The 15150-nt window shown below is 36.3% G+C and overlaps 1 protein-coding gene across 8 annotated transcripts in view; it reads left to right on the top strand.

Moving 5' to 3' along the window:
• The window catches only part of PCLO (piccolo presynaptic cytomatrix protein), a 318666-nt gene that overhangs the window by 202572 nt on the left and 100944 nt on the right, over nucleotides 1-15150 (top strand). For all 8 annotated transcript variants that reach the window (XM_021539594.4, XM_085569964.1, XM_021539596.4 and 5 more), the window contains exon 10: nucleotides 3634-3759. In XM_021539594.4, coding sequence (XP_021395269.3) covers nucleotides 3634-3759 — 126 coding nt within the window. The remainder of the gene's footprint in view (nucleotides 1-3633; nucleotides 3760-15150) is intronic.

Genomic DNA, 15150 nt, shown 5'->3' with positions numbered 1-15150 from the left:
AAAGTCTGAATTGTAATTGCAGAGCTCAGGTTATAGTCAGCGTATTCCAGCAAAGTAAATTACAGTCTTTCTGCCTTGTTGCTACTGTGACACAATGAAGTATACAAGGAGATAGGATTTCATTGTGTTTGAGACACTTTGAGCTACAGAAATTCAGAATGAATATATCTAAAAGGACAGAAAGAACTTCATGGTGAAAATGAGGAAAAAAGAGTGATGAATTTTAAAAATGCATTTGCTGTAATGTTTGCCAGGTCACCAGTGACCGAATTTATTAGCGTCAGGTTGTTGGTTACTGATCATATATTTTATATATATTTGTGTGTGTGTGTGTGTGTGTTTGTGTTTGTGTGTGAGTGTGTGTGTGTGCAAATGTAATGAGTACACATCACTGAAACAATTTATGGTGTGTGGAAGGATATGAAATGACAAATGAAAGGTCCTTTTGAAAGTTACAGAGTTGGTTAATTGCCAAAAAGCAAAGAAGGCCATTCAATATTTTTTCTTCCAAATATGGATTATCATAAAAATAACTCCACAGTTATTAAGCACTTGAAGTATTTGCTAACATAATGGAATGGAATGGAATGGAATGGAATGGAATGGAATGGAATGGAATGGAACACAACGAAATAAAAAATACAAAATACAGAATTTCTGCCAGAAGGTACCTACAAAAACCTTATAGTCTAGCTAGTGACTAGTTCAAGGTGGAAGAAAAGTAAAAGTAGTTAAGGGCATTGTTCAAAAGCCTCTTAAACCCTGACAGGCATGGAGCATTTACCACCTTTCACAGAAACCTGTTCCAGTCTTTGACCACCTTCTCAGTCTGAAGCTCTCCTGGTATATCTTTGAACTATTCCCACAAGGTCTATTACTGGATACCAGGAAGAAGAGCTCAGCACTTCCCTCTCCACTTCTCCTCAGGAAGCTATAGAGAGCAATGAGGTTGCCCCTCACAGCCTTTTCTCCAAACCTGACAAACCCAAAGCCCTCAGACTCTCCCCACTGAATATTCCTTCCAGCTCTTTCGCCAGACTTGTTTCCCTCCTTCAGAGACATTCAAGGACCTTGACAATCCTTCTCAAATCATGGGGCCCAGACTTGTGCAAAGTACTCAAGATGAGGCTGAATTAGTGCTAGACATAGTAGAAAATCAGCCCTTTTGCCTGTCTGGTGATGCTGTGTTTGATGCCACCCCAGACAGGGTTTGTCCCCTTGGCTGACTCACACGGATCTGCAGCTGAGCAGCACTCCCAGATCCCTCTCCGATTTACAGCCACTTACACTTGTGTCCAGTGTCAGAGGTCCAGGATCCAGTATTTCCACCTGCTAAATTTCATCCCATTAATCACAGCCCAATGCTCCAGTCTATCTAGATTCCTCTAAAAGGCCTCTTGCTCATCAAGGGAGTCAACAGCACCTTCCAGTTTTTGTCATAAGCAAACGTGCTAGTGGTGCATTCAACTCCTGCATCCAGATTTTTGACATACATATTGAACAAACCTGGCCCTAGAATTGATCCCTGAAGAGCACTTCTGGTGTCCAGTCCCCAGCCAGATGTCATTCCATTCACTACAATCCTTTCAGCTCTGCCCTTCCATCAGTTCTTCCCCAAGAACAATGTGAACCCACTCATCTCACAGCTGGGCAGCTCATCCATAAGGATGCTGTGAGAGCAGCATCAAAGAGCATAGGAAAGTCCAGAAAAACTACATCCAGCACCTTCCTATCATCCACTGAGCAAGTGACCTAAAGCTTCAAGTTCTCCTTGTTCAAATGTCCAGCTGTATAAATCAGAGATTTACTAGCTAACTGTAGTGATTTAGTACCTTTTTTTTTATTTGTTTATCAATGTATAAAAACCATTTAGTTGCATGATCAACCTTGTCAAAGTTTAGCATTATATATTATTTTTTAATATATCTTATTATATATTTTGGTTTGGGTGGGGAAAGGTTTTAAGGTGTTTTTTTAGCTTAACATGGTCCATCTTAAAGCTTTAGTTAAGATTAGATGGGAGAGTAGGATCACAGCTTTGGGAGATCAGTAAAAACCATTTTAATTAATTACCAGTCTTTTTGCTTTGAAGTGTCCTAAAAAGGATTGGATTTCTAGGTGTAAAATTGGAGGGATGCTTTCTTGAATATATTTTCCATGGAAATCAATATTCATAATTCAGAAAGGTGTCTTCTCTTATTCAAAACACAGTGATTTGCTTTCTGATGATTTACTCATCCTGTGACTTCTAAAGAAAACAGAAGTTCACTGATCTGAAAATCTAAATGAGAATGATGAATGAATGGTTATATCAAAATAGCCTGAGAAATAGAAATTAAGGCTCAAAATTAAAAAAAAACAAACAAACAAAAAAAAAAAAAAAACACAAGGGAAAAAAGGTCTGAGAAAGCATATAATGGGTATTTTTTAACTATCTTCATTCAAGGTTATAAACTGGCCAGTCATTTCAAACAGAAGTAGTAAGCTCAATATTTTCAATAGATAAAATATAAATAGGCTTGAAATCCTGTCTTTACAGGAGAAAATACAGCAAGATCCAAGAAATATTTCTTTGTCAGCCAGAGCAGAGCACTTAGAGCTCACTGGGTGAAAAGTAGTTTGTTCATTCTGACTACCAGGAATGAACAAATGAACTACCAGGAATTGAAAACTAATTATTTACCCATTACAATGAAGATGGGTAAGTCAGCTTTTTAATTCCATGACCAAAGTGTGAATCATCTCATATAGAATTTTCTTCAAAGAAAAAAATTGTTTAACTAGTATAGGAAGTTTTGGTTTTGGTCTTGTTTTTGTGGTTTTTTTGTTTTTTTGAAAGAAAATAACATGAAAAATGGACAATGCATAAGATTATTTTATTTCATCTTATTACTTTATATTTTAAGCTTTTGTTTTCACTCATTATTTTGTACATAAGTAAGGATAGTGATCTACTTCTCTCCAGCTGAAATGAGTGATGAAAATGTTTTTATCTCTGTATTTTTTTTTAATGAAGAAAATATGTGATTTAATGATGCTTTACACAGAATTATTGTATGCTTTACCCACCATTAATTTGTACATCCTTTGATGTGAAAGATGTCAATTAAAAGCAGATATTTAAAAAGCATAACAGCATTTGCCAAATATAGGTTCATACAAATGTACATGCTTTGCTACTTGAAAGAACAAGGATCTCTGTCAATGTCTCCATAATTATGTCATTCTAAAGTCTCAGATACTATAATTTCTCAGCTAAATTGCATGCATGTTGTAGGCATGTGATGAAGCAAGCTATCCTTTGAATACACAATTCACGTGGATTTCAAGCAATTTAATTCAATTAATACTGCAAATAGATTGTCAGAAGATAGGATTAGCTTCAATGCAGTTTTTAGCAACTCAGCTGTTTGTGTTCTGTCAGTCATGCAGTGGGTGCTCAAGATCTTCCTAAAATTAAGTCTTTAGAAGAGCATCAGATGTGACTGCAGTTAACCCTGATCTTCCAACTACAGACAGAAGTTATCTGGGACATTTTCAGTAACCTCTGATGACTTGTTCTCTTCCTTTCTTTCCAGTGAATTATTCATTGCTTCATCTCTGTTCAAAGATTTCTTTTTCTTTTGATCACAGGCAATGGACTGGGAATCCGAGTTGTAGGTGGGAAAGAAATTCCAGGAAGCAGTGGGGAAATTGGAGCTTACATTGCCAAGATCTTGCCTGGGGGCAATGCAGAGCAGACGGGGAAGCTTATAGAAGGTAAGATAAATGCATTATTAAAAAATGAAGCCATGGGACTGCTGGGAGTTTATAATTATTTATAACACACATTTTCTCTTGCGCAATGGATGCAATCTTGTGCAAGGAATGGGAGCTACAACTTCATGATGCTTAAAGCAGAAAAGGCCTGATGGAAAGTGATTTTATGACTTCTGTGGCCAAGGAGAGTTGCCATAATGATCATTATTGGGGCATGTCTTCAGTAATATGTGTAAACATGCTGTCTGCATGGTCACAGATCATCACCATATGTCATGGACAGGGGTTTTGAAGATCTTTAACCTTTCTTGATCACCTAAGTATCCATTGAAATTACTTCACAGGTAAAACAGATCCAGTTGTCTCCCAGTTACAAGCACTAACTTTTTTACTTAGTCCCCTATAAGTCATACCTAATGTTAGTTGTCCAATTGAAGGTAACCATCCAACCTGCCCCAACAGGCAACAGAGAAAGAGGTATCCACAGAAAAGCAGTTATTTCATCTAACTTAGACCTCTGAAAGTGTCTTCCTCCTTTAATTGGCTTTTAGAAAACTGCATTCAACTTCACACCATCCTTTAGGCTACCAAAACTAGGTGGAATTTGACTTCATTACCAATACATTTCTTAGGATTATTGCAATGTGATCATTCTGTCTAACAATTTATTTCTGTGATTGAATGAAGGCCACCTTCTTTTTATAACTTGCTCTTTTTATAGCTATTTTCTAGTTCCCTTTTACAAATCTGTATGCACCTGAAGTGTCAGTCTGTCCATAGACAAAAAAAGAGTACATTTGTTACTAGCTCACTAAACTATTTTTTTTTTTTTAATAAAGCATGTACACAGGGAAAAATAACAAAATAAGTAGGAAGAATAGTTCTTCCAGGCAGAATTGAATTCACATATGTTTTCTGAATGGTAAACAAGCAAAAAAAGTCATGATTTAATCAAAAGCACTTTGCAGGCAGAAAAACTGAGTAAATTGATTAAAGAATGCATTTACAATGAATACTTTAATTATTCTGTGGGTATTACAAAACAGTGTCACATGCATTCACGCTGCAACTTTTTACATCCTTGGTGTTTTCTTTGCCAAAAAAGCAAACAAAAAACAAGGGACACAAACCCCAAAGTGCAATGAAATTAAACAGAAAATGTCAATGAAATAAAACAGAAAATTAAAAAGAAATATATTTATTTTTGGCCTATACAGTTAGTTCTGATATTAATTTTTAATGGCTAGTGTCTCACTCATCAAATGATATAATAGTGTTCTGTTTTGTGCATGAATGATGAAAGAATTGACCTTAATTTTGTGTGTTTTGAAGCAAGTATTTGTTTTGGCTCCCTCTGTACAAATAAGTAGGTCTTTCATAACTGTGCTGGATTACGCATGCTTTGTTTCAGTACCAAACAAGTAAAGAGGAAAATGTGGTTATTCAACCTTTCCCCAAGACTGGACATTTCAAGAAAGAGAATGAGCAGTTACAGATTGGCATTATCTGTAGTTTGGTTTTGGTTTATTTTGCCAGGAAATTTTTTGGAAATTGAAGTTTAAAACAGTTCTTTATTCACCATATTTGGTTCCTTTCAGCTGTGATCAAGAACATCTTGGATTTACAATAACTACAGGAGAAATCTGACATAGATATTTACTTTTTAATCTGTTCACATAATATATCCTGAAGGTATATTCCTATTTTATAGGAAAATGAATATGACAGTACAATATTTATTCCTTTGTTTCATTCTTCCATCATATGTTTATTCATGTTTCTGATCCTACCTTTATAAAAGTATACTAGACTTGGATAAGTTGGCATAAATAAACTCCATCAAAATCCCTATATTTCATCTGTAGAATTTGTCCACACAATGTCTCAGAATAAGTTTCAGTATTGATGCATTAAATGTTCTCTCAGAGAGAAAAAATGCTTCCTGCAGAATGCACTTTGACTATGGCATACAAGACAAATATTTCCTCTCACTGTCATTTACCTTTAGGTGTTGCCTTTATACTTAATTTTTATGTTATTTTAGATGGCTATCAGAGATCAACAAAGAATATTTTCTACTTCACTGTGAGTTGTGCTGGATTAGTGGAAATATGACTCTTTCTTTTCTGGTGCCCATTTAACCTCTACCCCTCAGAAGAGCTAAAATCCACTGAGATCTTCAATCACTCTCATATTGATCTGTGTAAATCCAGCCACACTGCTAATCTTACCAACATCTCTGAAAATAGAAGCTGGCCTTCTTTCCTTTTTCAAGTTATTTGCTGTCTCTCACACCACAGAGAGAAACAAAGAAATCTTTGTATGTCATTACCTGTAAATGCATTTTTTTTTCAGTAATCATGAGTCACTTTTCCTGATTATATGCTGTGTGACTACAAGTTAGAGTATAAACAGAGTCATCAAGTAAACAAATACTAATGTCATTACAAGTTAGCATCTTGACTCATTAGCCTTTCTAAGAACATGAATCACAGTGAAGAATCCCATCAACTTAATTAATTCCTCTAATTCTAAAAACACTGGGCCAAGTCTAAAAATCCTACGAATAGAATAAGAAACAAGGATGGATTTGTTGTGGTTATGAAGGAAGACAAACTCCTACCTGCTCTCTGTATAACTGCATATAAATAAATGACACAGAGATAGCATTCCTATCCTTAGGGAATAACATAAAATTTTAGCCTATTTAAAAAGCTTTGGAGGAGTCTTAGTGCTGAAAAAATTATTTATAGGTCTGACTGGCAAATACCAGTCTTCTCAGTTCTCTCACCTTGAATTGCTTTCAAATGTCAAAAATATCTCTGATTCATCACTCATTGGCGTAACAAAAACTGGAGGTGGAAGACTCATTCCACCGAGCTCATCAAGTGCAAGGACTGTGTCAGTTTGATAGATGTGTCTGTGCTCCCCCTCGTGTTGACAGAAACACTTCAGTTATATTCCACCTGGTGAATCCACCGAGTGAGTGGCATTTCAGCCAGCATTTTTCAGAAACAGAAGAACATAGAGTAAAGAGCAGAAATGAAATGTTTATGTGTGTTACCTACTCATACAAATTTCCTGGACACCTTCAGGCTGAGTGGAGAGCCTGGGAACTGATGAATAACAGGTGTCTTTATTCCTAGTTTTTAATCAGCCAGATTGAAATGGTTGCAATGGTTGCAATGATTAGGTCATCTGCTGTTCATTAAGATGAAGATATTCCCTGACTTTCCAGTCTTCTAGAAATTCTCATAAACTAGCATGGTGAAAAACTTATGGTGAACTTGACTTGTGGTGATCTTACTGCCTTTGCTTATAACTCACTCAGCAGCACTAGTCAGACTTCTGTAACCTCTCCTGAGCCCTTCTGTGTGCATGTCTATTTTTAATATGTATGGATCATTTAAATTATATCTTTCCAAGCTTAAAAACAGGAAAATCATATATAATGAAGACAAAAACCCTTATCATAAAAAATACTGAAATAGAACTTCCTGAAATAAAAACTACCTGATAGAAATACAGATTCTGAAAGACAATGAAACCTGTTCAAGTTATTAAGTAGGTCAGAGCAGAGAAACTGCACTGCTATTGGAGAGCTCCATCTTAGATGTGATATTAGTTAATGGTGCCATTCCCTCAGTCCAAACCTTTAGCACTTATTTTGATCTAGATTAACAATTGCTCTTCTCAGGATGCAGGAAACATTGCTCATGAAAACACTGTCAGAGCCGCCTTCCTTCAAGAGTAGGTAAAAGCACATCCAATGCCCTGGCATCAAAGTCTAAATATTGAGAATAAGTTTTTAAATGTACTCAGAACCTTTTAGATTTTGATTCACCTCCTAAGAAAGAGATTGCCAGCTTTTCTAAATTCGTTGATGGCCTTTAATTGTGCTGAAAGTTTCCTAGGCCACATGCCTGGCTCCCCTCAGGAAAGTATTTTAAATGAGTGGGTCTTTGGGAATGCCAGAGATCTCTTTCATCTTTAGAAAACTGCAATCTCAGAACTTTGAGATGCCTTCAGGAAATACAAATGAGGTCTGCCTATTTCCTCATATCCCTATTTATTCATGTTTCTTTTCCCTTCATATATAAAGTCTTACATATTCTTATACAGTCAATTGTCACAATTTTCTTCTGTAAGAAGACTTTTGTACAGAGCTCACTCACTCTAATGCCCTAATATGGGCACTAGAATCATTCCTCAGATTGAGACTAGTTGCCTTCCTTTGGATGGCACAGTTTATGACCTCTTGGATCCCCAGACAATAGCCACAGTATCAGCAACAACACTTTCTTACAAATCTGGAGGCAGTAGAGAGAACATGTTCACTGCTTGTCACCAAGCAACTTTCCACACCAAAATGACATAGGAGATGAACAGGGTGTGCCAAACAACATGCTATTCCTGGCAAAAGAGGGCCACATCTTGACCAGTGGGAAGTGATTTCCACCCAAAGCAAAATATGATAGGGGAAGGAGAAAAGAGCTATTTAGATAACCTCCATCAGAGAGCAGCCTAGCTCCCCACCTTCAGCTCACAGAAGAAGGAGGCAGACCCAGGAAGCCCTGTCAGAAGCCTGCCTTAACCAGAATGCTCTACAGCTCCCACCCATGGTGTGGACTTTGGCTTCTGACCTAGCTCATTTCAAGCATTAGGCTTCATAATGAAATAATGTATACTGAGAGATTCTTCAAAGGTAGAGAAGAAAAAGTCAGGGTTCAGTGAGACTCTTTTCTATATGTGTCCAAGGATAGTTAGCACAGCTCTTCATTATTTCTACAACAAGCAGTTAATTATTCTAAAGGCATAAGGACTTAGATATTATAATAGAGCAGCTGCATTGTTAGGTGAAAATCTACTACAAAATACCAATCAGATGGTCACCCAGAAATAAGAGTGAAATATGAAAGACTAAGAAATATGAGAGCCCATGGTAGCAATTTTGAATCTGGGGAAGGCTGTCCGTGAAAGCTGAAAGACAGCCAACATGTTCATGGTCTTTAAGCAATCCCTCATGCACAAAGAAGTCTTCATTAAATGGAGAAAAAGAGTATTTATGCTATCTACAGTTCTTCCTATGAGGAGAATGTAAATAAGGCTAATGAACAAACCAGAAATGAGATGGCCAATGTGGGAGATGATTAACTGTACTTTGGTTGTCTAGTATAAATAAGATTAATCTGACCATAATCAATATTGGGGAGAGGCTATTGGAATATTAGAATCATTCTTTAATCTTTAAATATTTTCCTGAATGCTGAGCAATAACATCTTTGAATACAGGTGGCTTTCTCACTCCTCCAGTTAAAGGTGACAACTAGGTAGCTCCCAGAATCTGTTTCACTTCAGCCATGCCCTGGGAATATGTCCCTTCATGTGTTTTCAGATAATAAATTTTTAATCATAGCTTTTCAAGTTTTTAAGTCCTTGTGAACTTAAAGCCTGTTATTTACTGGCATTGGAAACACATGATTTCTTTCAAGTCCTCTCAGAAGGACAGGGGGATGCAACTGGATTACTCACCAGTCCATGAAAGGGTTATGAAGAAAAAATTAACAGATTTTCTACAAGTGGTTTAATATCATTTTGGGCTTCTTTGGATAGCATCCAGTGCTGAAAAGCAAGGCCAGACTGTTTTAGAAGGTCTTTTGCAAAGGCAGTACAGGTGTAATGCTGTCCATCTTATCAAAGCTGTCTCTGGTCATATCGCAGACGTGCTTTGCATGTTTCTTGGAAAATGCAGTGTGACTGGAATGGTCACGGGCACCTAAACAGCTGGAAAACCAGAGCACAAGCAGTAGGTCATATACTTCTCTCTACCCTTGTCACACTTCCCTCTTATCCCTGAGTTACAGATGAGCACAAGTGTAACTCTGGCTGATCTTTACTGGTAACTGGTTGGTCATTTATTGGTGGGAAGTGCAACAGGCAGCAGGTCTTCCTGAGTTTTAAAATACTGTAGTGAACACTGCTTGCTGTTTAGACAGCTAAAATTGGAAACATTGATTGGGGTATCACAGTGAAAAGAGATTTTACAGTCCCCATGGAGCAAAGATAGTGAAGAGCCAGCATCCCTTCTTGAGTCCCTCTGATAATTACATTTCTGGCAAGAAGTAGATAGCACAATGAAGCTGGAAAATGATGAAACGAAATTAAAAAGAAGGAAAAAATCTCAAAAAAAACTGTGGACAAAGTCTTAAATGAACAGTAATTATCTTTCCATCCTGCACTTCCATGTTGCATTTTGGCTTCTTTAATCTACTACTGCATTAGGAAAAAAAGTATTAACTTTACCCTGTTGTCTGAGTGTTAGTCTTAGTGATGTACTTTGCTGTCCATGCTTATTCAGCTGGGTCAGAAGAGAAGAGAGCTTGCTGTTAACATATCCCCTGGGCTACAGGCTCAGATTTCTCTGTACCAGCAGAAACTGGCTTTTAATGTTCACAAAATAAATCTCAGAATCACTAGGTTAGAAGAGATCTTCAAGATCATCAAATCCAACCCATGCCCCAACATGTCCACTAAACCATGGCACCAAGTGCCACATCCAGTCTTTTTTTAAATACATCCAGGGATGGTGACTCCACCACCTCCCTGGGCAGGCTATTTCAGTATTTTATCACTCTTTCAGTAAAAAACTTTTTCCTAATATCCAACCTATCCAATCCAATAACAGGCATTGTCCTTGTTTGCTTCTAAGCTTTGCCTAAAGCTCTTTAGAAAGAACTTAATCTAAAAAAAAAAAAAAAATACCCTCCTTTAGCTGTAATTCTTAACTTAACATAGTTGTGCTCCTCTCATCCATGTATTTTGTTCTGCCTTGTACATCTTTTTCATAGGTAACAATCAAAGGTATAGGATTATTCTTTTTAAGTATGGCAATGAACATTCGATATATTAAAAAAATGCCTTTAAATATTTTTAATCATTTTTTAAAGGAAATTAAGTTAGTAGAAAGGACACCATGCTAAAGTGCATCGCTTAACATGTTGGAATTAACCTAATATCTGTAGAATGAAAAAAAGAAAGGCAAAAATCTTTATCACTCTGGTTGTGCCATTCCCTATGCTGTCCCACTGACAGTGGTCTCAATTCCATTCTTAATATGGCAGGAGTTGAGTTGTTCTGAGAGTTTTGTTTGGCCCTTTGCTAAGATATGAGAAATAAATTAGAATTATCAGAAGGAATGAGAATTGTTTCAGTACTTGTGTGGCACTTATAGAAAGAAGTGAAAGTAGAAATAATTGCAGTATAAGCAATTGGCTTAGAAATTTATTGAGAGTTGGTTACTCTAACACTGTGCACAGCTTTATTTACTAAATCTCTTTTGTGGTGGTTGAAACACACTTAGAAAATAGCACTTTCCCCTGCTTTAGAAAATATAGAACATATAGTTTAAGAAATTTTAATCGTATGGTGTCAGAATGATATAACTGGGGTTTTACAAGGCTACTTGATTAGAAAACTACTTGTATACTTAAAATATCAGTTTCAATGAGATAAACCAGGTAATATGAGTTTGTAATATTTCTGCTCAGGATGTAATTTCTGTGTACTTACTTTTTCTGCAACAAAAATCAGCACTTAAAAGAGATGTTAGAGTAATTTGCATCTAGAAGTAGTTGAGCAGTGTAAGGACTGAGCTTTTAGGATCTTTTTTTATTTAATCTAAAGCAGAAGGCAAAACTTAAGGTGTACTTATAAATTTTGTAAAGCTATGGGAAAGAAGCATTAAATGGAAACATATTATGACCAGTAAAAATATGGCCCCTTGCATAATGCCAGCTACCACTGCATTTAGTCTTGCTATTTACCATATAAACAACTATAGTTTATACCTTCTTTATGATCAACAACTTTGAAAATAACTTGAACAATTAATTATTGATGAAAATCAATTTTGCTAGAAAATGCATATTATACAAATTGCACAAGGAGCTTGGATTCCTAATAACAAAGGAATAATTTTATCAAAAGATTTCTATGGGTAGGGGTTCTCTTTAAGTCTTAGATAGATAAGTCTGATTTATGGAAACAGGAAAAATAACCTGGATGTTTCAATCAGAGGGAAGAGGCAAATACAGTCACTAGATATTCCGGAACTAATGAAATCAAGGACCATCACAAAGGTCATGACAAAGACACTAGTCAGATAGTTTAAATACAAATTGTGGAAAATCACTGGTAAATGTCATTGGTGTCATAACTAGCTTTCAATAACACTCCACTGTGATCATATTAGAAACTTCTACTAGCTACTGTAAAGTACTTATGTGGAGGTATGTAGTTAGTAATTTTCAGATGCACAGCTTTTGGCAGCAGTTATTTTCTAGGACCTTGATGAACAGTTCCTGTTGGAAAGAATATCCACTTCTTGGAAAGAATATTTTATGCTTCCAGAGAATGTGCTCTGAGAAGCTCTGAGCACATCATGTAGAGCAGCGTTGTCATCAGGCTGCCCACAAAACTTTCTTGGCTCCTGCTGGCACCATGCAACTTTCTGTTGTCCTCTGGGATCACACACATCACAGGTGCTTTGTGGCTCTTCTTCTGACATTGACAGATATTACCCATCCAGGTGGCTCCTGTCTTCCTGTCTCACTCTTGAATACTTACTCTGCTTCTGCTATATTCTGACACTGTGAGTACTTTTACAACTCATTTGTCTCCATAGAAGAGTTTAATTCCTTCTTTCACTTTTCTTAACATACTGTATTAAAATCAAGTGTATGTGTTTTCCTCAGAAAATGCAGGTGTATTTCCTGTGTTAGTACTCCCAATACGCACTAACAGAGGTGGCAAGAGGTCTGTGACTTTTCTGGTTTGGGCAATGCTGGAGAGAAAATGGGTTTAGTTACTGCTTCCAAGATGTTTAAGGACAAAGTTACATCTTTAGTCAAACACAGGCAATCTGTCTGGGATTGTAAAATAGACATTCTCTAAATCAAGCTATACCTGACACACAGGCAAGTATCACAAGCAGAGACATAAAACCACTGTGCCTGCCCCCTTTGCCTAGCTGCTTGCTGAGACTGGTGATAGGGACTTGAATTTCAGCCTGGAGCATCAAAGATATGTGCCTGTATTGCTCTGGTTCTTTTTTCAAGGACCAGCTTCTGTGCAGCAGACTTACAAAGAAACCAGACAAATGTAAATCCTCCAGTGTCTAAACTGAGGCAAATTTATCTTACCAGTGGAAGTCATCAAATGCATCCTCCCATCTCCATTCACCATGTAGGAAGCTTAGGTATTTCTTTTAGGTGAACTGTCTCACTAACAACCAAAAATTCTGACTCTACAGGCTTACCTTAGGCATGCTGGGCCACATCTCATAAAACCAAATCAGGACATTTTCATCTGATGTTTTTGAGGGACAAGATCTATTTGGGTTCACATACATGGGCAATCCAGAAAAACAACTACAGTGTGAAAAAGCCTTTTGCATAACCACTGAACTGTGTTGTTTGATAGTGACTTACCAGTGAACTGGGAAGCTAAAAATACTCTAATTTCATATCCTATTGTGCAGATTACTGTGGGCTCAAATTTGCAGACTAGCAGTTTGATGGGATTGTAGTAAAAAAAAATGTAGTCAAATCAAAGTGAGGGTCACCTTGAAGTACAGGTGAAATAAAGCTATGTCCTTCAGGACAATTTTTCCTGCCACTGGATTCCAAAAAGTAAATTCTGGAGTAAATTTTAAAACATTTTGTGTTTATATGTAGCAATTTTAACCTTCAATCCCATTCCTAAAACCTGGATCTCCATGAATATTAGTCCAGCCTGGCCACTCTATGGAATGCTATATTAATGTAAAACATAGAAAAGATTCAGGGTCCAAGGTGAATTGTCCCCACTCAGGGTTTGTTCTGCTGAAATTCAGGTGAACAGAGAGTCCCTGTCAGTGACTGTCAGGGCTGGGCTGTGGGATGTTGGCAAACCACAGTTCTCAGCAGCAAACAGGATTACAGAGAGTGCATTTTTCTGCCTGTGAAACTGGGTACTGCAGCAAGCAGAACTTCTTTAGTCACTTGTTATTTCAAAGTGCTTTCTAGGTAGGTGTGTGCAAATTCTTCCAAAACCTTGTTAATAATTTAATGTTAAAAAAGATGAACTGATGGAAGTAGGTTTTCTCACAGGAGAACATTATCTGTATTTTAGGTGGCTTGGGTACCAATTTGGAATGGTTTGTCACAGAGCTTCACTGCAGTGGTTTAAAAAGTGACATGGGCACATAGATAAAGCCTCTGTTTTCTCTAAGTATTGGGTAACTCAGGAAATGGAAATAGAGGTAAACAAAATGTTTCCTAAATCACTTAAATTAAATCAACCAATCTCTTGAGGTAGTTAAATAAAACATAAAGTTGTGTAATCAAATTATTTCAGATTTCCAAGATTTTATAAACAACTTCTGAATCATCTGGTATCAGTTTTCAAAGGAGATGCTGAACTGCATTGTACTTTGCTCTGACCTAATCTGATCTGACACCTTGATTTTCTTATTCAATTGAAAGGGTAAAGGAACTCAAAAAACAAAACAATATTTTTCTGCAATTAGTTTTTCAAATAGTACATTACAACATAGGAATATTATGTAAAATAATACAGAAAAGGCTTTAGATGTCAGCTTAAAGAAAGAAAGCCACTATGAGCACTCTCAAAAATTGTACAAAGACTTTATTTCAAATTTCTTGAAGCATATTTTATTCCAAAAACCTAATTAGATCATACATACAGTTTGACTGGGAAAATCTTGTATGGAATATTCAGGTTTCTTTGAGAAAAAATAAACAGGAAATTGTATAATTTGACATTAAACAGAGAAAAATATTGATTAAAAATGATTAATCTTTATTGAGCTTAATAATTCCGATGCTTGAGGATTACCATGTAAAATTAGGTAAATATGACTTCACATTTCTGTATGAAAAGTCTGAAAAAAGCTACATTAACTGTACTTGTACTGTAAAAATGCAACTTAAAATTCAACTGAAATTGAAGTTATTGAATTGCAAATTATCTAATTTATTAATGACTGAAGCTTGAAAACATTTCATCAAGCAGAAATTGAGTCTTAAATGCCTATGTTTGCTCCACATTCCAACAAAAAAAAAAACCTTTTGGAAAAAAGAACTCCATTAAAGAATCAAAAATGTTGGGGATTCCTTTAAACCTTGGTAAAAGTTACTGATAACAGACCTGTTGGAACTGTTTCTAATTAAAAATATAATAATTTGTTGCCTGTAATATTGCTTGAAAATTGGGAAGATATGTTGTGGGTTTTATTCCTGTACAGACCCTAGACTGTTTGCACCAAAACTCATTGGGGTCTATATTATTTCTCCCTGATTGTCGTAGAATCATTCAGATACAAAATAAACA

Source organism: Lonchura striata, chromosome 1A, assembly GCF_050655825.1.
Source record: "Lonchura striata isolate lonStrDom1 chromosome 1A, ASM5065582v1, whole genome shotgun sequence".
In the NCBI taxonomy this organism is placed as follows: Eukaryota; Metazoa; Chordata; class Aves; order Passeriformes; family Estrildidae; genus Lonchura; species Lonchura striata.
Note: the sequence above shows the minus strand (reverse complement) of the source record. Positions and strands in the feature narration are given on the sequence as shown.